This window comes from Heterodontus francisci, chromosome 29 (assembly GCF_036365525.1).
Source record: "Heterodontus francisci isolate sHetFra1 chromosome 29, sHetFra1.hap1, whole genome shotgun sequence".
Classification (NCBI taxonomy): Eukaryota; Metazoa; Chordata; class Chondrichthyes; order Heterodontiformes; family Heterodontidae; genus Heterodontus; species Heterodontus francisci.
In genome coordinates, this window is record NC_090399.1 from 28,020,873 (window position 1) to 28,045,191 (window position 24,319).

A 24,319-nucleotide genomic window follows, 5' to 3' on the forward strand; every position below is an offset into this window, starting at 1 on the left:
TGGATAGACTTTTTCCCAGGGTGGAAAGGGCTATCACCAGGGGGCATAATGTTAAGGTGATTGGAGGAAGGTTTCGGGGAGATGTCAGAGGTAGGTTCTTTACACAGAGAGTGGTGGGTGCGTGGAATGCACTGCCAGCGGTGGTAGTAGAAGCAGATACATTAGGGACATTTAAGTGACTCTTGGATAGGTACATGGATGATAGTAGAATGAAGTGTATGTCGGTAGTTTGATCTTAGAGTAGGTTAAAGGGTCGGCACAACATCGTGGGCCGAAGGGCCTGTACTGTGCTGTACTGTTCTATGTTCTAAAATCACCTTTAAAGCCCAAAAAGCACCTTAACATTGGAGCCACTTACCTGAGGTGGTGATGGAGCGTGTCGGATCCGGCCCGGCCCGACCCCAGCCCGAATGCCGGACGCGGAAGTGCGACCCGACCGACACGTGTCGTCCGGTCCCGTCTGGTTCGGGTCGGGTAGCCGACCTTTAGCAAAGCGTGACCTTTATGGCCTATACTTTCTGGAGTTTGGAAGAATGAAAAGTGTTCTCATTGAAATGTATGAAATTCTTAGTGGGCGTGACAGTGTAGATGCTGAGAGGCTGTTTTCCCTGACTCGAGGTCATCATTTCAGGATGAGGGGTCAGCCATTGAGGAGAAATTACTTCATTAAGAAAGTTATGAATCTTGGAATGATTTTAAAAATTTTTTTTTTTAAGAGATACAGCACTGAAACAGGCCCTTCAGCCCACCAAGTCTGTGCAGACCATCAACCACCCATTTATACTAATCCTACATTAATCCCATATTCCTACCACATCCCGCACCATTCTCCTACCTACACTAGGGGCAATTTACAATGGCCAATTTACCTATCAACCTGCAAGTCTTTGGTTGTGGGAGGAAACCGGAGCACCCGGCGAAAATCCACGCAGTCACGGAGAACTTGCAAACTCCGCACAGGCAGTACCCAGAACTGAACCCGGGTCACTGTAGCTGTGAGGCTGCGGTGCTAACCACTGCGCCGCCCTCTATCTCGGAGAGTTGTGGATGCTCAGTCGATGAATTTATCCAAGAACTTGATCTATAGATTTTTGGACACTAAGTGGATCCAGGGATGTGGAGATCAGGCAGGAATTTGGACCTGAGGTAGGAGATCAGCCATGATCGTATGGAATGGCAAAGCAGGCTCGAGGGGCTGAGTGGTCTACTCCCGCTCCTATATCTTAGGTTGTTGTTCACTCTGACGGTCAGTTTTTTAATAGGTAGCAGCAGTTTGTTTGCGGTGCTGTTCATGGTTTATTGGAGGGTACACTGCTTTGTAGCAGTCAGAGTGTTCTCAACAAAGTGTGACGGGCAGGGTGTTAAAGGAAGTGGGTGTGACACTTAACAGGAAGTGTTAATGTTATTATTTAATATACATACACTAGTAATAGATACAGGCGAGATATTATAGTATAGATTAATATCAACCACTTGAGGATGGTGCAAGAGTTATGGAAGGGATTGCGCCAGAATATAGTCTGGTACAGAGCAGCATATATAACATATATGTATTTATATAGCACCTTTAATGTGCTAAAGAATCCCAAGGCACTTCACTGGAGCCTCATAAGGAGCACATATATAGAACAATATAACCAAATACATGGTGTGCACAATAATTTACAGAATAATTAGAATACCTCAGAGGAAGCCTTGTACATCAATACGTCGAATAATATTAAATTGGTGCAGGCCGGTGTATAGAATAACATACTGAACGTGAGAAGAATGATATCACCCAGATCAACCTGGTGTATATGTCAGTTAAAGTGGAAAAGGTTATAGAAGGTTTGGGGAATGGTAGTGTAGTGGTAATGTTATTCCAGAGGCCTGGAGTAATACTCCGAAGACATGGGTTCAAATCTCACCACGTTAGCTGGTCGAATTTAAATTAAATGAAGAAATAAATCTGGAATGTTGATCATGAAACTATGAAATTGTCGTTAAAATCCATCTGGTTCACTAATGTCCTTTAGCGGAGGAAATCTGCCCTCCTGATCCGGTCTGGCCTACATGTGACTCCAGACCCACAGCAATGTGGTTGACTCTTAACTGCCCTCTGACATGGCCTAGCGAGCCACTCCGTTGTATCAAACCGCTCCGAAAAAGCCTAAAAAGAATAAAACCTGACTGATCACTCGGCATTGACCTAGGCCCCGGAAACGACAAACTCACATCCTGCCCTGTGGACCCTGCAAAGTCCTCCTTACTAACATCTGGGAGCTTGTGCCAAAGTTGGGGGTGCTTACTACAGACTAGTCGAGCAACAGCCTGACATAGTCATACTCACGGAATCATACATTGCAGACTATGTCCCAGACACTGCCATCACCATCCCCGGGTATGTCCTGTCCCACCGGTAGGACAGACCCAGCAGAGGTGGCGGCACAGTGGTATACAGTCGGGAGGGAGTTGCCCTGGGAGTCCTCAACATTGACTCTGGACCCCATGAAGTCTCATGGCATCTGGTCAAACATGGACAAGGAAACCTCCTGCTGATTACCACCTACCGCACCCCCCTCAGCTGATGATACAGTACTCGTCCATATTGAACAACCATTGGAAGAAGCACTGAGGGTGGCAAGGGCACAGAATGTCCTCTGGGTGGGGGACTTCAATGTCCATCACTAAGATAGGCTTGGCAGTACAACTACTGACTAAAGTGGCTGAGTCCTAACAGACATATTTGCCAGTCTGCACCTGCGGTAGGCGTTGAGGGAACCAGCAAGAGAGAAGAACCTACATCACCTCCCCCTCATCAGTGTCCATGACACTGTTGGTAGGAGTGACCACCGCACAGTCCTTGTGGAGTTGAAGTCCCGCCTTCACATTGAGGATACCCTCCATCGTGTTGTGTGGCACTACCACCGTGCTAAATGGGATAGATTTCAAACAGATCTAGCAACTCAAAACTGGGCAACCATGAGGCGCTGTGGCCCATTAGCAGCATCAGAATTGTATTCAACCACAATCTGTAACCTCATGGCCTGGCATATCTCCCACTCTATCATCACCATCAAGCTGGGGGATCAATCTTAGTTCGATCAGGAGTGCATACCAGGATCAGCACCAGGTATACCGAAAAATGAGGTGTCAACCTGGTGAACAACACAGGACTACTTGCATGCCAGACAACATAAGCAGCATGCAATAGACAGAACTAAGCGATCCCACAACGAACAGATCAGATCTAAGCTCTGCAGTCCTGCCACATCCAGCCGTGAATGGTGGTGGACAATTAAACAACTGGAGGAGGCTCCACAAATATCCCCATCCTCAATGATGGGGGAGCCCAGCATATCAGTGAAAAAGATAAGGCTGAAGCATTTGCAACAATCTTCAGCCAGAAGTGCTGAGTGGATGAAGCATCTCAGCCTCCTCCTGAAGTCCCCAGCATCACGGATGCCAGTCTTTGGCCAATTTGATTCACTCCACGTGATATCAAGAAACAGCTGAAGGCACTGGATACTGCAAAGGCTATGGGCCCTGACAATATTCTGGCAATAGTATTGAAGACTTGTACTCCAGATCTCGCCACATCCCTAGCCAAGCTGTTCCAGTACAGTTACAATGCTGGCATCTACCCAACATTGGAAAATTGCCCAGGTATGCCCTGCTACAAAAAACAGGACAAATCTAATCCAGCCAATTACCGCCCTAACAGTCTATTCTCGATCATTAGCAAAGTGATGCAAGATGTTGTCGACATTGCTATAAAGTGGCACTTACACACCAATTACCTGCTGACCGATGTTCAGTTTGGGTTCCGCCAGGGCCACTCAGTTGCTGAATCATTACAGCCTTGGTCCAAACATGGACAGAAGAGCTGAACTCCAGAGGTGAGGTGAGAGTGACTGTCAAATGCTGTCTTGATGTCAGAAGCAGAGTTTGGCATCCAGGAGCCCTAGCAAAACTGGAGTCCAAGGGAATTTGGGAAAATTCTCCACTGGTTGGACCCATACCTAGCGCAAAGGAAGATGGTAGTTGTTGGAGGTCAATCATCTTAGATCCAGGGCATCACTACAGGAGTTCCTCAGGGTGGTGTCCTAGGCCCAACCATCTTCAGCTGCTTCATCAATGACCTTCCTTCATTCATAACGTCAGAAGTGGGGATGTTGGCCGTCAGTAAACTTTGCAACTCTTCAGATACTGATGCAGCCAGATCTGGACAACATTCGCACCACACAAGTGCCAGGCAATGACCAATTCCAACAAGAGAGAATCTAAACATCTCCCCATTACATTCAACGGCATTACCATCACTCAATTCCCCCACTATCAACATCCTGGGGGGAGTGGGGGGGGGGGTGGTTACCACTGACCAGAAACTTACATACTGTGGCTACAAGAGCAGGTCAGAGGCTGGGAATTCTGCCATAAGTAACTCACCACCTGACTCCCCAAAGCCTGTCCACCATCTACAAGGCACAGGTCAGGGGTGTCATGGAACACTCTCCACTTGCCTGGATGGGTGCAGTTCCAGCAACACTCTAGAAGCTCGGCACCATCCAGGACAAAGCCTGCTTGATTGGCACCCCATCCACCACCTTCAACATTCACTCTCTCCACCACCGAGGCACAGTGGCAGCAGTATGTACCATCTACAAGATGCACTGCAGCAACGCACCATGGCTCCTTAGACAGCACCTTCCAAACCCACGACCTCTACCAACTAGAAGGACAAGGGCAACAGATGCACAGGAACACCACCACCTGCAAGTTCCCTTCCAAGTCACACATCACCCTGACTTGGAAAATATTGCCGTTCCTTCACTGTCGCTGGGTCAAAATCCTGGAACTCCCTTCCTAACAGCACTGTGGGTGCACCTACACCTTACGGACTGCAAGGGTCCAAGAAGGCGGCTCACCGCCACCTTCTCGAGGGCAATTAGGGATGGGCAATAAATGTTGGCCTGGCCAGCGATGCCCACATCCCATGAATGAATAAGTAATTCATGAGAACCATCTTTATCCAAAGAGTGGTGGGAATGTGGAGCTTGTTATCACGAGGAGTAGTTGAGATGAATAGAGTAGATGTATTTAAGGGGAAGCTGGATGAGTACATGAGGGAGAAAGGAATAAAAGGATATGTTGATACATGATGAGATGTAATAGAATGGGAGGAGGCTGGTGTGATGCATAAACACTGGCGTAGACCAGTGGAGCTGAATGACCTGTTCCTGCTTTGCAAATACTAGTGTAAACTGGTATAGGATGATGTGGATGGACAGAATATACAATAATACACAGAGCATCCCTTGGCGGTCCCTCAATAGTAGAGTAAGATTGTTCCTCGGCATAAAAAGAACTGATTTGAATTTTAAGAATGACCATTTCTTTGGTGAACATGTTATTGGCTTTGGAAACCAGCGAGAGCTACTTAGCCACAAAACTGTCATCTGATAGTAACCCCAGTTGATGTGTCGTCATAGTAGAACAACATTCTTTCCTCTGTCAACATCTCTCTGCTTCACTGGCAATCCTTTTTAACTTGTTCAAAGTCATTAACTCCTTGCCTGTACACGATCACCACGGTTTGCTGTATTGCGACCAGGTCTCCCCTCTCAGCCTTTTCCTGCTTTAATTTTTAACATACTGTGTTTTTAGCTTCTCAGTGAATCCTTGTTCACTGCTGTCCAATTGTAAGGCAAATAAACCAACCAGACAGATTTTCTTCGATTTAAACAAGAAAGGTGTTTGTTTATTAACCTTAAAGCTCTAATTCGGTTAAAACTACTAAAGATATGCAACACGACCACGCTAGCATGCATACGCGATAAACACACATGCAGATAGAGACAGAAAAGGAGAAAGAATAAAGTGAAAAGGTTTGAAGCAATAGCTGGAGTTCATTTACTGTCTTTTGAGTTCGATATAAGGTCTTTGATTGCAGTCAAATCTTGCCGTCTCTTTGGGGCCCAGTACATGCTTTCAAACTTGTTTCAATGGTTTTCTGTCTTCTTGAAATCCAGTTGCAGTTTCCTCTTTTCATGAGAGGGAGAGAGGGAACGATGTTCTCTCCAAGTTCCATTGCAGTCTGACCTCAAACTGTTATGTGAACGCAATTCAAACCAAACCAGGGTCAGCAGATCCTGGACAACCTGCCCGGCAAAGTTTTGTGGATTCTTTCAATCTTAGCAGACCTCCTCATTATGGGGCTGGAATGCTGACTTTCACACATTCAATGTCTTGTGATCCATTTGGTTAATTGAATCGGGGAGCAGTTCCATTGTCTTCTCCAGGCAGCTGTCTCTTAGAATGCAAATGTTTCCAGCCACTGTCCTTTTAGAGTGCAGGTGCAGCCATTTTTTCAGTCCAGTAAGAGTTTCAAATTAATGTTCCATATGATATTAATATGCCTCATTCTTGGCAGGTGTGGTTTTCCTCGCACCTGTCTTTGAGGGTTTCATCCCATTATTGACATCAATACCACATTTTGTCAGGGTGGTTTCAAACTATCTTTAAACCTCTTTCCTAGCCAAACCTTTTTCCTGGCCACCCAAAACTTCCTTGACTCCGTTCTGAATAAAATAATTATTCTGCGAGTCTTTATGTTGGATAATATAGCCCAGAACAAGACAACATTATCATCAAATTGCATTTATATGGTGCCTTTAATGGATTAAAATGGCCCAAGGCACTTTACAAGCATTATCAATTTGACAGCAATCCATATAAGGAGATATCTGGCCAGACGAACAAAACCTACCTCTTGGTTGATGAGGTAGGTTTTAAAAAGCATCTGAAAGGAGGAAAGCAAGGTGAAGAGTTTTAGGTAGGGAATACCAGAGCTTAGGTAACTTAAGGCAGGGCTGCCAGTGGTGGAGAGATTTAAAATTGGGATTCTCTAAAGGCCAGAACTGGCAAAGTGCAGATTTCTCAGAGTTGTGGAAGAGATTACAGAGCTGGGGAGGGGAGAGGCCATAGGGGAATTTGTAAAACACGCTTGAAAATTTTAAAGTTGAGGCATTGCTTAAACAGGAGCCAGTCTAGGTTGGCGAGCATGTGAGATGGTTAAACGGGACTAGGTACGAGCTCGGACACGGGCAGCAGAATTTTGGCTGACCACAAGTTTACTAAGGGTAGACTAGGGAGGTTGTCCAGCAGTGAGTTGAGATAGTCAAGTCTTGAGGTAACAATACCATGGGTGAGGGTTTCAGCAGCAGATGAGCTAAGGCAGGAGTGGAGTCAAGCGGCGTTAGAGGTGAGAATAGGCAGTGCTTGTGATCGTCTGGATATGTGGCCAGAAGCTTATTTCCTGGTTCAAATATGACACCAAGGTCCTGAATGGTCTGGTTCACAGCAGAAAGTTACCAGGGCGAGGGATGGAGTCGGGGGCGAGGGAGCAGAGTTTGAGACAGGAGCTAAAGTCCATGGCTTCTGTCTTCCCAATATTTTGCTGAAGGAAATTTCAGCTCATTCAGTTAGTTTTATGAGCACAGAAGCTGGCCTTTCAGCCCAATAGGTCCATGCTAGTTCTTACGCTGCACACAGTAATTGTGTACTGTACACTGGGAAGTGTAATTGTAATGGGTGAGATCCTGATTCTGTTCTGAATATAATCCTAGAAAGTACAGCACAGATGGAGCACAATCAGCCTGTCAAATCTGCACCGGCTCTTTAAAAGAGTGTGACTGGCTGATCTTTCCCCGCTTCCATGCAATTTTTTTCTCCTTTTTTAAGTATTTATCCAATTGCCTCTTGAGGGTTACAATTGAATCTGTATCCACCACTCTTTCAGGCAGTTGAATCCAAATCCTGCCTTCCCGCTGTCGCCTCTGGTTCTTTTTCCAATCCCCCTAAATCGGAGGTCCCTGGTTACTGACCCTTCAGCAACTGGAAATGCTTTCTCTCTTTTTACTGTCTAAACCCTTCCTGATTTTAAACACCTGTATCAAATCTCCTCTTAGCTTTCTGCGTTCTAAGGAGAACAGCCCCAGCCTCTCCAGTCTGTCCGTGTAACTGTAATCCCTCATCTCTGGAACCATTTTGAGTAAATCTCTTCTTTACTCTTTCCAAAACCTCCATGTCGTTCCTAAAGTGCAGTGCCCAGAACTCCAGCTGGGGACTGACTCCTGTTTTATATAGGTTCAACATAACTTCCAGGCTTTTGCATTCTTCTTTTTAGAAAGTCCAGGATCCTGTATGCTTTATTAACTGGTTTGTCAACCTGTCCTGTCACCTTCAAAGGTTTGTGCAGGTCTCTCTCTCCTTGTACGCTCTGTAAAATAATGCCTTTTAGCTTGTACTATTTTCCATGCAAACGCAGGAGGTGCAGCCCCTGCCTTTTCACCTACCGACCCCCTCCCCCCCGCCCCGCCAGTCTTCCAAGGCCCCAAACACTGCTTCCATGTGAAAGCAATTTGTGTCCTCCTTTCAATTTAGTGTACTGTATTCACCACTCCCAATGCAGTCTGCTCTGCACTGGGGAGAGTCAATGAAAGGTCACAGACAAAGAACAAAGAAAATTACAGCACAGGAACAGGCCCTTCGGCCCTCCAAGCCTGCACCGATCCAGATCCTCTACCTAAACATGTCGCCTATTTTTTAAGGGTCTGTATCTCTTTGCTTCCTGCCCATTCTTGTGTCTGTCTAGATACATCTTAAAAGACGCTATCGTGTTCGCATCTACCACCTCCGCTGGCAATGCATTCCAGGCACCCACCACCCTCTGCGTAAAGAACTTTCCACGCATATCCCCCCTAAACTTTTCCCCTTTCACTTTGAACTCGTGACCCCTAGTAATTGAATCGCCCACTCTGGGGGAAAAAGCTTCTTGCTATCCACCCTGTCAATACCTCTCATGATTTTGTACACCTCAATCAGGTCCCCCCTCAACCTCCGCCTTTCTAATGAAAATAATCCTAATCTACTCAACCTTTCTTCATAGCTAGCGCCCTCCATACCAGGCAACATCCTGGTGAACCTCCTCTGCACCCTCTCCAAAGCATCCACATCCTTTTGGTAATGTGGCGACCAGAACTGCACGCAGTATTCCAAATGTGGCCGAACCAAAGTCCTATACAACTGTAACATGACCTGCCAACTCTTGTACTCAATACCCCGTCCGATGAAGGAAAGCATGACGTATGCCTTCTTGACCACTCTATTTACCTGCGTTGCCACCTTCAGGGAACAATGGACCTGAACACCCAAATCTCTCTGTACATCAATTTTCCCCAGGACTTTTCCATTTACTGTATAATTCACTCTTGAATTGGATCTTCCAAAATGCATCACCTCGAATTTGCCCTGATTGAACTCCATCTGCCATTTCTCTGCCCAACTCTCCAATCTATCTATATTCTGCTGTATTCTCTGACAGTCCCCTTCACTATCTGCTACTCCACCAATCTTAGTGTCGTCTGCAAACTTGCTAATCAGACCACCTATACTTTCCTCCAAATCATTTATGTATTTCACAAACAACAGTGGTCCCAGCACGGATCCCTGTGGAACACCACTGGTCACACGTCTCCATTTTGAGAAACTCCCTTCCACTGCTACTCTCTGTCTCCTGTTGCCCAGCCAGTTCTTTATCCATCTAGCTAGTACACCCTGGACCCCATGCGCCTTCACTTTCTCCATCAGCCTACCATGGGGAACCTTATCAAACGCCTTACTGAAGTCCATGTATATGACATCTACAGCCCTTCCCTCCTCAATCAACTTTGTCACTTCCTCAAAGAATTCTATTAAGTTGGTAAGACATGACCTTCCCTGCACAAAACCATGTTGCCTATCACTGATGAGCCCATTTTCTTCCAAATGGGAATAGATCCTATCCCTCAGTATCTTCTCCAGCAGCTTCCCTATCACTGACGTCAGGCTCACCGGTCTATAATTACCTGGATTTTCCCTGCTACCCTTCTTAAACAAGGGGACAACATTAGCAATTCTCCAGTCCTCCGGGACCTCACCCGTGTTTAAGGATGCTGCAAAGATATCTGTTAAGGCCCCAGCTATTTCCTCTCTCGCTTCCCTCAGTAACCTGGGATAGATCCCATCCGGACCTGGGAACTTGTTCACCTTGATGCCTTTTAGAATACCCAACACTTCCTCCCTCCTTATGCCGACTTGACCTAGAGTAATCAAACATCTGTCCCTAACCTCAACATCCGTCATGTCCCTCTCCTCGGTGAATACCGATGCAAAATACTCGTTTAGAATCTCACCCATTTTCTCTGACTCCACGCATAACTCTCCTCCTTTGTCCTTGAGTGGGCCAATCCTTTCTCTAGTTACCCTCTTGCTCCTTATATATGAATAAAAGGCTTTGGGATTTTCCTTAACCCTGTTTGCTAAAGATATTTCATGACCCCTTTTAGCCCTCTTAATTCCTCGTTTCAGATTGGTCCTACATTCCCGATATTCTTCCAAAGCTTCGTCTTTCTTCAGCCGCCTAGTCCTTATGTATGCTTCCTTTTTCCTCTTAGCTAGTCTCACAATTTCACCTGTCATCCATGGTTCCCTAATCTTGCCATTTCTATCCCTCATTTTCACAGGAACATGTCTCTCCTGCACGCTAATCAACCTCTCTTTAAAAGCCTCCCACATATCAAATGTGGATTTACCTTCAAACAGCTGCTCCCAATCTACATTCCCCAGCTCCTGCCGAATTTTGGTATAGTTGGCCTTCCCCCAATTTAGCACTCTTCCTTTCGGACCACTCTCGTCTTTGTCCATGAGTATTCTGAAACTTACGGAATTGTGATCACTATTCCCAAAGTAGTCCCCTACTGAAACTTCAACCACCTGGCCGGGCTCATTCCCCAACACCAGGTCCAGTATGGCCCCTTTCCGAGTTGGACTATTTACATACTGCTCTCGAAAACCCTCCTGGATGCTCCTTACAAATTCTGCTCCATCTAGACCTCTAACACTAAGTGAATCCCAGTCAATGTTGGGAAAATTATAATCTCCTATCACCACCATCCTGTTGCTCCTACATCTTTCCATAATCTGTTTACATATTTGTACCTCTATCTCACGCTCTCTGTTGGGAGGCCTGTAGTACAGCCCCAACATTCTTACCGCACCCTTCCTATTTCTGAGTTCTGCCCATATTGCCTCACAGCTCGAGTCCTCCATAGTGCCTTCCTTCAGCACAGCTGTGATATCCTCTTTGACCAGTAATGCAACTCCTCCACCCCTTTTACCTCCCTCTCTATCCCGCCTGAAGCATCGATATCCTGGGATATTTAGTTGCCAATCGTGCCCTTCCCTCAACCAAGTCTCAGTAATAGCAATAACATCATACTCCCAGGTACTAATCCAAGCCCTAAGTTCATCTGCCTTACCTACTACACTTCTTGCATCAAAACAAATGCACCTCAGACCACCAGTCCCTTTGCTTTCATCATCTGCTGCCTGCCTACTCTTTCCCTTAGTCACGCTGACTTCATTATCTAGTTCCTTACAGGCTTTAGTTACTACCTCCTTACTGTCCACTGACCTCCTCATTTGGTTCCCATCCCCCTGCCACATTAGTTTAAACCCTCCCCAACAGCGTTAGCAAAAGCACCCCCAAGGACATTGTTTCCAGTCCGGCCCAGGTGTAGACCGTCCAATTTGTAATAGTCCCACCTCCCCCAGAACCGGTCCCAATGTCCCAAAAATCTGAACCCCTCCCTCCTGCACCATCTCTCAAGCCAGGCATTCATCCTGACTATTCTTTCATTTCTACTCTGACTATCACGTGGCACTGGTAGCAATGCTGAGATTACTACCTCTGAGGTCCTACTTTTTAACTTCGCTCCTAACTCCCTAAATTCTGCTTGTAGGACCTCATCCCGTTTTTTACCTATATCATTGGTGCCTATGTGCACAATGACAACTGGCTGTTCACCCTCCCCTTTCAGAATGTTCTGCAGCCGATCTGAGACATCCCTGACCCGTGCACCTGGGAGGCAACATACCATTCGGGAGCCTCGTTTTCGACCACAGAACCGCCTATCTACTCCCCTTCCAATCGAATCCCCGATGACTATAGCCCTTCCACTCTTTTTCCCGCCCTTCCGAACAGCAGAGCCAGCCACGGTGCCATGAACCTGGCTACTGCTGCCTTCCCCTGGTGAGCCATCTCCCTCAACAGTATCCAAAACGGTATACCTGTTTTGGAGGGAGATGACCGCAGGGGACACCTGCGCTGCCTTCCTGCTCTTTCTCTGCCTTTTGGTCACCCATTCCCTTTCACCCTCAGCAATCCTAATCTGCAGTGTGACCAATTCGCTAAACGTGCTATCCACGACCTCCTCAGCATCGCGGATGCTCCAAAGTGAGTCCATCCGCAGCTCCAGAGCCGTCATGCGGTCTAACAAGAGCTGGAGCTGGACACACTTCCAGCACGTGAAGGAGTCAGGGACATCAGCCGTGTCCCTGAGCTCCCACATTGAGCAAGAGGAGCATAACACGGGTCTGAGATCTCCTGTCATTTTTAATCTTAAGCTTAAGTTAGTCTTAATTTAGATAAATGAAAAAGGAACGAAAAGTTTTTACCAATCACAGAAAAAAAAAAAATAGAAAAAAACCTTACCTTATCTGCACACCACCGAGTCCTTTTTTTTTTGGTTAGAGGAGGAGGGCGGGTGGGAGACACTATAGGTGTAGTGTCTCGGGTTCAGCCGCTGCCCAAATATATAGGACTTACTTACCCAGCTGCCACCTCGCTCTCCCTGTCGCCGCTGCAAAAAAAAAAGACCTGAAACGTTCACTCTGCTTCTCTCTCCGCCGATGCTGCCTGACCTGCTGAGTATCTCCAGCACTTTCTGTTTTTATTTGAGACCAAATGTAGCTTGGGTCACACGCTTTGCGGAACATCTCCGTTCAGTCCACGAGCGTGACCCTGAGCTTCTGGTGGCCTGCCATTTTAAATCTCCACTTTGCTGTCACGCTGACCTCTCTATCCTTCACCTCCTGCAGTGCTCCAGTGCAGTTCGATGCACCCTCAAGAAACAGCACCCTCTTCTTTCGATTTAGTATTTTACAGCCTTCCGGTCTCGACGTTGAGCTCAACAATTTCAGACTGTCATCTCTGCCTCCATTTTGATTGCTGTATGTTTCCGGCCTAAATTTTGATTTTTTTTTTTATATAGTTTTGTTTTTGCTTTCAGGCATTCAGCTGTTCATTATTCTGCCACTGACACCTCCTCTGGACACTAACTTGTCCCATTACCCCTCCCTTTTTCTCTGCACTAACTCTTGTCATTTAATGTCACCTATCTTCCACCCTATCACAGGTCTTCCTTTTGCTCTTTTTCCACCCTACTCCCTTTCGCTTGCTTAAAACCTATTGCATTTCTAACTTTTCCCAGTTCTATTGAAGGGTCATCGATCTGAAACATTCGCTCTGTTTCTCTCTCTCTCTCTCTCTCTCTCCACAGATGCTTCCAGACCTGCTGAGTATTTCCAGCCTTTTCTGTTTTTATTTCAGGTTTTCAGCATCCGCAGTATTTTGCTTTGCTTTGGTTTCCACTTAGCATGTGTTGTCTCTCCTCATTCTCCCGACCACAATAGATACGAATCAGGAGCAGGAGTAGGCCACTTGGCCCCCCAAGCCTGCCCCACTCACACTTCTCTGCATTAAATTTCATCTGCCGTGTACCCACCCATTCTACCAGCCTGTGTCCTCTTGAAATCTGTCGCTATCTTCTTCACTCTGCTGCATTTCCACATTTCTTGTCAGCTGGAAATTTTGAAGTTGTGCTCGGTACTCCCAAGTCTAAATCATTCATGTATATCCAAAACAGAAGTGATCCTGGTTCTGAACCTTAGGGAATTCCACTCCAGTCTGACAAACAGCCATTCACTACAACTCTGTTTTCTCTCCCTCAGCTAATTGTGTATCCATTCTGCTGCTCCATCTTTTATCCCATGGGCTTTAATTAAGCCTAATATGTGGTACTTTATCAAACACCTTTTGAAAGTCCAGATTTACAACATCTACTACGCTCCCCTCATCTACCCTCTCCTGTCTATGTCACCTCTCTGCAAGAGCAGCTCACCTTGTCCCACTCCCCTGCCTTTTCCCCGTAGCCCTGCAAACTTTTTTTCTTCATATAATTATCCAGTTCCCTTTCGAAAGCCGCCATTGAATCTGCCTCCACCACGCACTCAGGCAGTGCATTCCAGATCCTAACCACTCGCTGGGTAAAAACACGAGTATTTTCCTTGTGCTCTCAATGCTTCTTTTATCAATCACCTTAAATTGGTGTCTTCTGGTTCTGGATTCTTCCAACAGGAACAGTTCCTGCGATTCCACTCTGTCCTGACCCCTCATGATTTTGAACACTTCCATCAGATCTCCTCTCAACCTGCTCTGAGAAGAACAGGCCCAGCTTCTCCAGTCTGTCCCTGTGACAGAAGTTCCTCCTCCCCGGAACCATTCGCATGAATCTTTTCTGCACCCTCTCTGATGCCTTCACATCCTTCCTAAAGTGTGGTGCCCAGAACTGGACACAATACTCCAGTTGAGTCTGCACCAGTGGTTTATACAGGTTTGTCATAACTTCCTTGTTCTTATACTCAATGCTCCTATTTATAAAGCCCAGGATCCTGTATGCTTTATTAACCTCTTTCTCAGCCTGCCCTGCCACCTTCAATGATTTGTGCACATATACCCCCAGGTCCCTCTGCTCCTGCACCCCTTTTAGAATCGTATCCTTTCATTTATATTGCCAGTCCTCATTCTTCCTACCAAAATGAATTACTTCACACTTTTCTGCATTAAATTTCATCTGCCACTTGTCCGCCCATTCCACCAGCCTGTCTATGTCGTCTTGAAGTTCATCACTATCCTCCTCACAGTTCCCAGTACTTCCAAGTTTTGTGTCATCTGCAAAGATTGAAATTGTTCCCTGAAAGCCTAGGTCATTAATATAGATATCAAGAGAGCAAGGATCCTAATACCGACCCCTGAGGAAACCTCACTGTATAACATTCCTCCCAGTCCGAAAAACAACCGCGCACCACTATTCTCTGCTTCCTGTCACTTGGCCAATTGCGTATCTATGCTGATATGGTCCTTTTAATTCCATTGGTTCTGACTTTGCTGACAAGCTTGTTAAGCCTGTTATGCTTGTCCAAGTGGCTGTTAATTTTCTCCCTGATTATCATTTCTAAAAGCTCCCCCACCAACAGTGTTATAATGACTGGCATATAATTACTGGGCCTATCCTTCTCCCTTTTTTGAACAAGGGTGTAACATTTGCAATTCTTCAGTCCTTTGGCACCACCCCTGTATTGAAGGAGGATTGGAAGATTGTGGCCAGCACCTCTGCAATCCTTACCCTTGCTTTCCTAGGTTCCTAGTTTAAGTACTGCCAGCCTTTTAAGTACGTCCTCTTTATCTATTTTTGTCTCCTCCAGTATTCCGACAACCTCCTCGTCTGCGGTAATGTAAGGTGTGATAGTCTGATTCTGTACTGCACATAGAACAGTCTGTAGGGAAGCTGATGGGTTCCAGTTAGCTGTGCTGCTTGGTTTTTGTTTTGTGGCAATGTGCTGCAGTGCAGATTGGATTGCCAACTCAATGTGTCATTTACAGTAAGGCTCAGAGAACTGTCCCGTCACAAAGAATTAGCCGTCATCCGTGCAAGATCGTTCCATACTAGAGAAAGGTAGCAGGATTAGGAGAGGAAATAAATACTTTATCAGGTCGAACACTTGAAGGGCTGAACTGAGTGTGGAACAAGAGGCTGCTGGGGAGGGGTTACTAAGTGGCAGTGTGATGGAACCCATTAACATTCAGCACAGATACAGTCAGGAACCACAGGGCACTAGCGATTGTAGTGGGGCGGGGGGGGGGAGCAAGTGATGGGGGAGAAAGCTAATCCCCTCCATTGGGAACAGGCTGCCCGGTGTCTGACTGTGAATGGGGAGAGGTGGGTGTGAGGGTTAATCCCCCCCCCATTGGGAACAGGCTGCCCGGTGTCTGACTGTGAATGGGGAGAGGTGGGTGTGAGGGTTAATCCCCCCCCCATTGGGAACAGGCTGCCCAGTGTCTGTCTGTGAATGGGGAGAAGTGGGTGAGAGGGTTAATCCCCCCCCATTGGCAACAGGCTGCCCAGTGTCTGTCTGTGAATGGGGAGAAGTGGGTGAGAGGGTTAATCCCCCCCCCCCCCCCCCCATTGGGAACAGGCTGCCCAGTGTCTGACTGTGAATGGGGAGAGGTGGGTGTGAGGGTTAATCCCCCCCCATTGGGAACAGGCTGCCCAGTGTCTGACTGTGAATGGGGAGAGGTGGGTGAGAGGGTTAATCCCCTCAGCTCAGGACTGACCTGACGTGGAACTGACTGGATGAGGGGACTGGTGAGAGGGTTAAGTGGTTGTACGCTGTTGGCTATTCTGCGCTTATTGTGAACAGTGGAATAAATCAGTCATTGGGCTAATTGGACTGTATTTGCAGCTAGAGCCAACCGTAAAGGTATAAATAATGGAAAGTGAAGGGCTGCAAACTCATTAAGCTGTGTGGAGGTGGGTCGCCAGGGTGGCTGAGACATTCTGAATACGTCCTGGGAGCTGGCGACTTGTTGGATGTGACAGCTCGAACAAGGGCCGGAGGGCGGTGGGGTTCATTGGAGCAGAGAGGAGGCGGTGAGTGAGCAAAATGCGAGGTCAGTGGGGGATGGGGGGAGTAGTAACTGTGAATAATCCAACATCAACCCCGTCACTGAATAGCCAGCATGTGCTCTGTTAAAGTGACTTCTATTTGGAGTTGTCAGTATTTACAGTGGGCCCACTGAGATTCATCTTTTAAAAAGAACCCAAAAGATTTATGCAGCGTCTTAAAAGACTTCAGGCGTCCCAAATCGTTTTACAGCCAATGAATTACTTTAGACTTGTCGTCTCTGTTGTATTGTTGGAAACTCGGCACAGCAAGGTGACAGTGACCACATCATCTGTTTTCTTGATAGTTGAGGGATAAATATTGGCCAGGACGCTGGGGAGAACTCCCCTGCTCTACCAAATAATAGCCCTGGGATCTTTCACATCCTTCTGACAGGGCTGACGGAGCCTCGGTTTAACGTCTGATTGGAAGGACAACACCTCCAACAGTCCTGTGCCCCCTCGGTCCTGCACTGGAGTGTCGGCCTAGATTTTGGTCCCTGGAGAGTGACTTGACAGAATTCAGTCTGCTGGATGGGAGCAGCTACAACAACATTCAACAACAACAGCAGCAACTTATATTTATATGGCGCCTTTAATCTAATAAAACTTCCCAAGGCGATTTACAGGACCATTCAGGGAAAACAAAAAATATAACACTGAGCCACATAAGCAGATATTGGGTCAGATGACCAAAAGCTTGGTCAAGGCGGTAGGTTTTAAGGAGTGTCTTAAAGGAGGAAAGTGAGGTAGAGGGGTGTAAGATGGGTATTCTAGAGCTCGGGGCCTTGGCAACTGAAGGCATGGCCAGCAATGGAGGAGGGATTAAAATCAGGGATGCACCAGAGGTCAGAATTAGAGGAGCGCAGATAACTCAGATGTTTGTAGAGCTGGAGGAGATTACAGAGATAGGGAGGGGCGAGGTAATGGTAATGAAAACAAGAATGAGAATTTTAAAATCAAGGTGTTGCTTGACTGGGAGCCAGTGTAAATCAGCGTGCACAGGGGTGATAGGGGAACGGGACTTGGTGTGAGTAAAGTCATAGGCAGCAGAGTTTTGGATGACCTCAAGTTTACAGAGGGTAGATTGTGGGAGACCGGCCAGGAGTGAATTGAAATAGTCAAGTCTAGAGGTAACAAAGACATGAATGAGGGTTTCAGCAGCAGATCAGCTGAGACAGGGGCGAAGTCGGGTGATGTTACGGAGGTGCAAAGAGGCAGCGATGGTGTGAATATGAGGTCGGAAACTCATCTGGGGTAAAATGTGACACGAAGATTGCAAATGGACTGGTTTAATCTCACTGGCCTGGGAGCGAGATGGAGTCAGCAGCCAGGGAATGGAGTTTGGAGCAGGGACTGAAAACACTGGCTTCAGTCTTCCCAATAATTCATTGGAGGAAATTTCTGCTCATCCAGTACCGGATGTCGGACAAGCATTCTGATAATTTAGCAACAGTGGTGGGTTTGAGAGAGGTGGTGGTGAGGTAGAGCTGGGTGTTGTCAGCGTACACGTGAAAACTAACGCTGTGCTTTCGGATGATGTCACCGAGGGGCAGCATGTAGATGAGAAATAGGAGGGGGCCAAGGATAGATCCTTGGGGGACTCCAGAGGTAACGGTGTGGGAGCAGGAAGAGAAGCCATTGCAAGTGATTCTCTGACTATGATTAGATAGATGAGCATGGAACCAGGTGAGAGCAGTCCCACCCAGCTGGACGACAGTGCAGAGGCGTTGGAGGAGGATGGTGTGGTCAACCGTGTCAAAGGCTGCAGACAGGTCGAGAAGGACGAGGAGGGAAAGTTTACCTTTGTCCCAGTGACTTAGGATGTCATTTGTGACTTTGTAAAGAGCTGTTTCAGTACGGTGACAGGGGCAGAAACCTGATTGGAGGATTCAAACATGGAGTTCTGGGAAAAATGGGAATGGATTTGGGAGGTGACAATATTTTCAATGATTTTGGAGATGAAAGGAAGGTTGGAGATGGGACAGTAGTTTGCAAGGACAGTGTGGTCAAGGTTTATTTTTGAGGGGTGGTGACAGCAGATTTAAAGGAGAGAGGGGACAACACTTTAGACAGAGATCTGTTAACAATATCGTCTAACATGGGGACCAGAAGGAGAAATTCCGTCATCAGTTTAGTGGGAATAGGATTGAGGGAAAAGGAGGTGGGTTTCATGGATAAGATGAGCTCGGAGAGGGCATGAGGGGAGAGAAAACTAGAGAAAGATGTGAGTTCAGGGCTAGGGTAGGGAGGATCATTTGAGGAAGTTTGGCCAGGTGGGCTAGTGGAAGAGGGGAGGGATGTGGCAGAGGCAGCTGATCGGACAGTCTCGATCATAGTGTCAAAGAAGTACATGAGCTCCTCGCACTTTTTTTTTATTGGAGGTGAGGGTGGAGGAGACAAAGGACAGGGGTTTAAGAAGACGGTTTGTTGTAGAGAAAAGAAGCCGGGGTTATCTTGCATTCCAGCATAATCCTGGATTAGTGATCTGTTTTACCAGCTGCTCAGTGTGTTTGTGTGTCTGTATGTCTCTCTCTTTCTGTGTCTGCGTCTCCGTCTCTGCGTCTCATCGTCTCTGTGGAGGGGAGTGTACGTGGGTTACAGTAAAAAGGTGTGTGTGTGGCTGTGTGTGTGGCTGTGTGTGTGGCTGTGTGTGTGGCTGTGTGTGTGGCTGTGTGTGTGGCTGTGTGTGTGGCTGTGTGTGTGGCTGTGTGTGTGGCTGTGTGTGTGGCTGTGTGTATGTAGGTTACAGTAATGGGTTGTGTGTAGCCGGGGTACACGGGTTACGGTAATGGGTTGTGTGTAGCCGGGGTACACGGGTTACGGTAATGGGTTGTGTGTAGCCGGGGTACACGGGTTACGGTAATGGGTTGTGTGTAGCCGGGGTACACGGGTTACGGTAATGGGTTGTGTGTAGCCGGGGTACACGGGTTACGGTAATGGGTTGTGTGTAGCCGGGGTACACGGGTTACGGTAATGGGTTGTGTGTAGCCGGGGTACACGGGTTACGGTAATGGGTTGTGTGTAGCCGGGGTACACGGGTTACGGTAATGGGTTGTGTGTAGCCGGGGTACACGGGTTACGGTAATGGGTTGTGTGTAGCCGGGGTACACGGGTTACGGTAATGGGTTGTGTGTAGCCGGGGTACACGGGTTACGGTAATGGGTTGTGTGTAGCCGGGGTACACGGGTTACGGTAATGGGTTGTGTGTAGCCGGGGTACACTGGTTACGGTAAAGGGGTGTGTGTCGAGGGGGTACACTGGTTACAGTAAAGGGGTGTGTGTCGAGGGGGTACACTGGTTACAGTAAAGGGGTGTGTGTCGAGGGGGTACACTGGTTACGGTCATGTATCCGGAATGATCTGTGAACACAGGCTAATCAGAGTCATTGTCCTTTCCCACAGGAAGAGCTGGAACACCTTAACCAGGCCAGTGAGGAGATCAATAAACTGGAGTTACAACTGAATGTGAGTGTATTACACACACAACGACACGCCCGCCCCCCCCCCCCCCCCCCCCCCCCACTATTTCAGGCAGCCTCAGTGTTTCAGTGAGTGGGGAATTCAGTGTGGTGTTTGAGGGGGAAGCTGGTGGGAGCAACATATCAATCAGTAACCCCAGCTGGAAAGTTCGAGTACAGGGGTCACCGATTACAGGATCAGGCTCGCCTGTGATGCCCGCTATTATTCAATGTCCCGCTGGTGGCCCCCTTTTTAGGCTACGTAGGAGGAAAGCAGTGAACTACCGGAAACCAGGTAGGACTGATGGGACTGTAAGGCCTTCATGAGAAAGATGGGAACGGAGAAATGAACAAGTACAAGGAGCACTGGATCCTACTCCATGTCCTGCCATGACTGGGTGTGTTCAGTGCTGTTTGCAGAATCCCTCTGTTGGGAAATGTACCCTCACAAATTCCACTCCAGTAGCTGCCATGTTTTATGTGTGGCTTGAGCTTCTCTGGTGGTTTTTTGATTGCCCATCGAGGAGGAGGATGCTGTCAAATGATCAGAGTGTGCTCAGAAAGAAACCTGTCCTTCCTGGGTTACTGCATTGTCTGCAGACAGAAGCAGCTGAATGTAGCCCTGTGCGTTGAGGGCTGCAGGTTTGGGCACCCTCAATGCTGGCTCACAGTACTAGACTGTCTCTAATTTCACATTAACTTGGTTGTCTTGCCCAGAGAAACCAGAGGTTCTAGTTTGGGAAATGGGAAAAAAAGTCAATCCGCTTCCTGAGTTTGGGGCAGAAACAAGTTGTAGTGAGAGTTTCACTATGTATCTGTCCGTCTTGTACCTATCCTGGGAGTGTTTGATGTGGACAGTGTAGAGGGAGATTTACTCTGTATCTAACCCCGTGCTGCACCTGTCCTGGGAGTATTTGATGGGGACAGTGTAGAGGGAGCTTTGGTCTTTAATATGGATGGGATGCCACCGAATTTGCCTCTGGATATTTTGCGTTCGAACCTTCTTGTACTTTTATATACTGATCTGCATCTCCCACAGGAGGCAAGGAACACTTACCGGAAAATCCTCTCGGAGTCAGCCAGGAAATTGAATGCTCAGGGCTCCCAACTCGGCAACTGCATTGAGAAGGCACGACCATATTATGAAGCCCGGCGCCAGGCAAAAGAGGTGAGTCTTCTTACCCCGGAAGAGATGTGTGTTCAGAGATTGAACCACTCGAATTCTTCACTGTCTGAGCGGATGACAGTGAAAGATGGATCCTATAATGGAAGTGACTGGTCCAATGGGATTCTATCGAGTGGGAGTGCATTACAATAAAGGTTTGCCTTTCGAGATTCTGTGCAATACGAGATAATGGCCAGGAATGTGATCCATTGGGAATTTGTACCAAGGAAATAAATGGTGCCCCTATCCTGGCTGTTGTGGTCGATTGACTCTGGGGTGAACCTCTCTTTCCCGTGTGACTGTGAATCAAAGCTGTATTTTTAAATCTGGTTGGGGTTTTTCACCCTGTATTAATGGGCGCAAGTTTTGAGGGAAAAATCTTGGGGGGAAAAAAAATCTGTGGATGATTTGGATTTGGGGACCAATTCCAAATTTGCTGATAGCACAGAACTAGGTGGGAGTGTAAGTTGTGAGGAGGATGCAAGGAGGTGTCAAGGGGATTTGGACAGGCTAAGTGAATGGGCAAGAACATGGCTGATGAAATATAATGTGAATAAGTGTGAAGTGATCCACTTTGGTCGAAAAAAACAGAAAGGCAGAGTATTTCTTAAATGATGATGTCCAAAAGGACCTGGGTGTCCTTGTTCGTGAGTCACTAAAAGGTAGTATGCAGGTGCAGCAAGAAATTAGGAAGGCAAATTGTATGTTGGCCTTCATTACAAGGGGATTTGAGTACAGGAGTGAAGATGTCTTGCTGCAATTGTTTAAAGCCTTGGTGAGACCGCACCTGGAGTCTTGTACAGTTTTGGTCTCATGATCTAAAGAAGGATACACTTGACATAGAGGGAGTTCAACGGAGGTTCACTAGACTAGTCCCTGGGATGGAGAGATTGAGGAAACTGGGCCTGTATTCTCTAGACTTTCGAAGAATGAGAGGTGATCTCATTGAAACTTACAAAACTCTTACAGGGCGTGACAGGGTGGATGTGGATAGTATGTTTCCTCTGGCTACTGAGTCTAGAACCAGGGGACACAGTCTCAGAATCAGGGGCAGGCCATTTAAGACTGCGATGAGGAGGAATTTCTTTACTCGGAGGGTGGTGAATCTGTGGAATTCTCTATCCCAGAGGGCTGTGGAAACTCAATCATTGAGCATGTTCAAGACAGGAATCGATAGATTTCTGAATACAGCAAGAGATATGAGGATTACATGAGAAAGTGGCATTGAGGTAGATGATCAGCCATGATCTAATTGAATGGCGGAGCAGGCTCAATGGGCCGAATGGCCTACTCCTGCTCCTATGTTCCTATAGGAAGGAGATTGATCCATTAGGATTCTGCACAGTGGGAGTGAATGTGAAAGAGTTTGATCCAGACGGCGCTCTGCCCCCTGGTGTCGGGGGAGGAGGGGGGCAGCGCTCTGCCCCCTGGTGTCGGGGGAGGAGGGGGGCAGCGCTCTGCCCCCTGGTGTCGGGGGAGGAGGGGGGCAGCACTCTGCCCCCTGGTGTCGGGGGAGGAGGGGGGCAGCACTCTGCCCCCTGGTGTCGGGGGAGGAGGGGGGCAGCACTCTGCCCCCTGGTGTCGGGGGAGGAGGGGGGCAGCGCTCTGCCCCCTGGTGTCGGGGGAGGAGGGGGGCAGCGCTCTGCCCCCTGGTGTCGGAGGAGGGGAGGAGGGGGGCAGCGCTTTGCCCCCTGGTGTCGGAGGAGGGGAGGAGGGGGGGCAGCGCTCTGCCCCCTGGTGTCGGGGGAGGAGGGGGGGCAGCGCTCTGCCCCCTGGTGTCGGGGGAGGGGGGGCAGCGCTCTGCCCCCTGGTGTCGGGGGAGGGGGGGCAGCGCTCTGCCCCCTGGTGTCGGGGGAGGGGGGGCAGCGCTCTGCCCCCTGGTGTCGGGGGAGGGGGGGGCAGCGCTCTGCCCCCTGGTGTCGGAGGAGGGGGGCAGCACTCTGCCCCCTGGTGTCAGGGGAAGGGCAGCGCTCTGCCTGTCAGTGTCCGGGGCCAGTGCTTTTCCTGGTAATTGTGCACTGATTATCTTACCTTCATTCATATCATCAGCCTTATCGCAACTTGCCTGTTAACGGTGCACAGTCCTTAAATTCTAAGAACTGTTTCCCACAGTCCACCAGCCGCCCTGAGTTCTGCTCATTAGCAAGTGGCTGCTCCGTGTGACATTAAGCCCAGGGACGCTCCTTTATTACTTCCCCAGCCCTTCGCCCTCTCCAGGTGCTGCACACTGAGGTTCCGTATTGATGGATCTGCTCTGCTCGTCATGATGCGCCTTGTTCAGCATGAATCAGTCTTAATGGCTGTTAATTTGGCAGCTGCAGTTCATCTCTGGGTGTTTGAGCGTGGTGGGTGACACCAGTTCCAAAACACTGTTTTATCTGCAGATCCTTGAGTCTTAACCTCATTGTGACTTAATCTGCCGAGGATTCTCTTAGCCCTTGTTGTGGTGACAGAACACGCTGTTAGAACCCATTTCTTGCTCAGTTGGCACTGGACTGCAGTGAGCGGTGCCGAGACGGCTGAACCCAGCCAGGGCTGAAGATAAGGAACAGGATGCAGTGCCCCTGGGTTAGGGGGAGCCTTATTCAACCTGGGGTTTCCTGCTGCTGGGGATGGTGGGTGAGGGCAGGTCAGCCGTGGCTGAAATGCAACTAAACCACCACCGCCCACTGGCCTCCCCTCAACCAGAGCTTGTTCAAATGACCTGTCAGCCTTCATTGTGCAAGGTCATACTTCACAAGGGAGCATTCAGAAAGGAGAGGGTGCCCAAAGTCCATGGATCTATACTAGCGGGAGAGTCGGCACCTTCAGCAGAGGGACTGCACCCAGGGAGAGTCAACACCTTTAGGGGAGGAATGCAAACTCTGCAACCCATTCAGGAGGTGTGTTTGTGAGTTAACAAGCAGTTCAATTAGGATTAGGTTATGTGGTTCTGCCAGCATTCACTTCAGCAACTCTGTTTGTATCCTTCTGTGTTTGGGCCCGCCTGTGTATATGCGTCTGTGTGCGCGTGCGCACCTGCCTGCCTCTCCATGTGCACGTGGGTTC

At 48.1% G+C, this 24,319-nt stretch overlaps 1 protein-coding gene across 1 annotated transcript in view; it reads left to right on the top strand.

Annotated features, from left to right (window-relative positions):
* The window catches only part of sh3bp5lb (SH3-binding domain protein 5-like, b), a 40,281-nt gene that overhangs the window by 8,604 nt on the left and 7,358 nt on the right, over positions 1-24,319 (top strand). The window contains exons 2-3 of the mRNA XM_068009630.1: positions 20,051-20,113; positions 21,146-21,274. Coding sequence (XP_067865731.1) covers positions 20,051-20,113; positions 21,146-21,274 — 192 coding nt within the window. The remainder of the gene's footprint in view (positions 1-20,050; positions 20,114-21,145; positions 21,275-24,319) is intronic.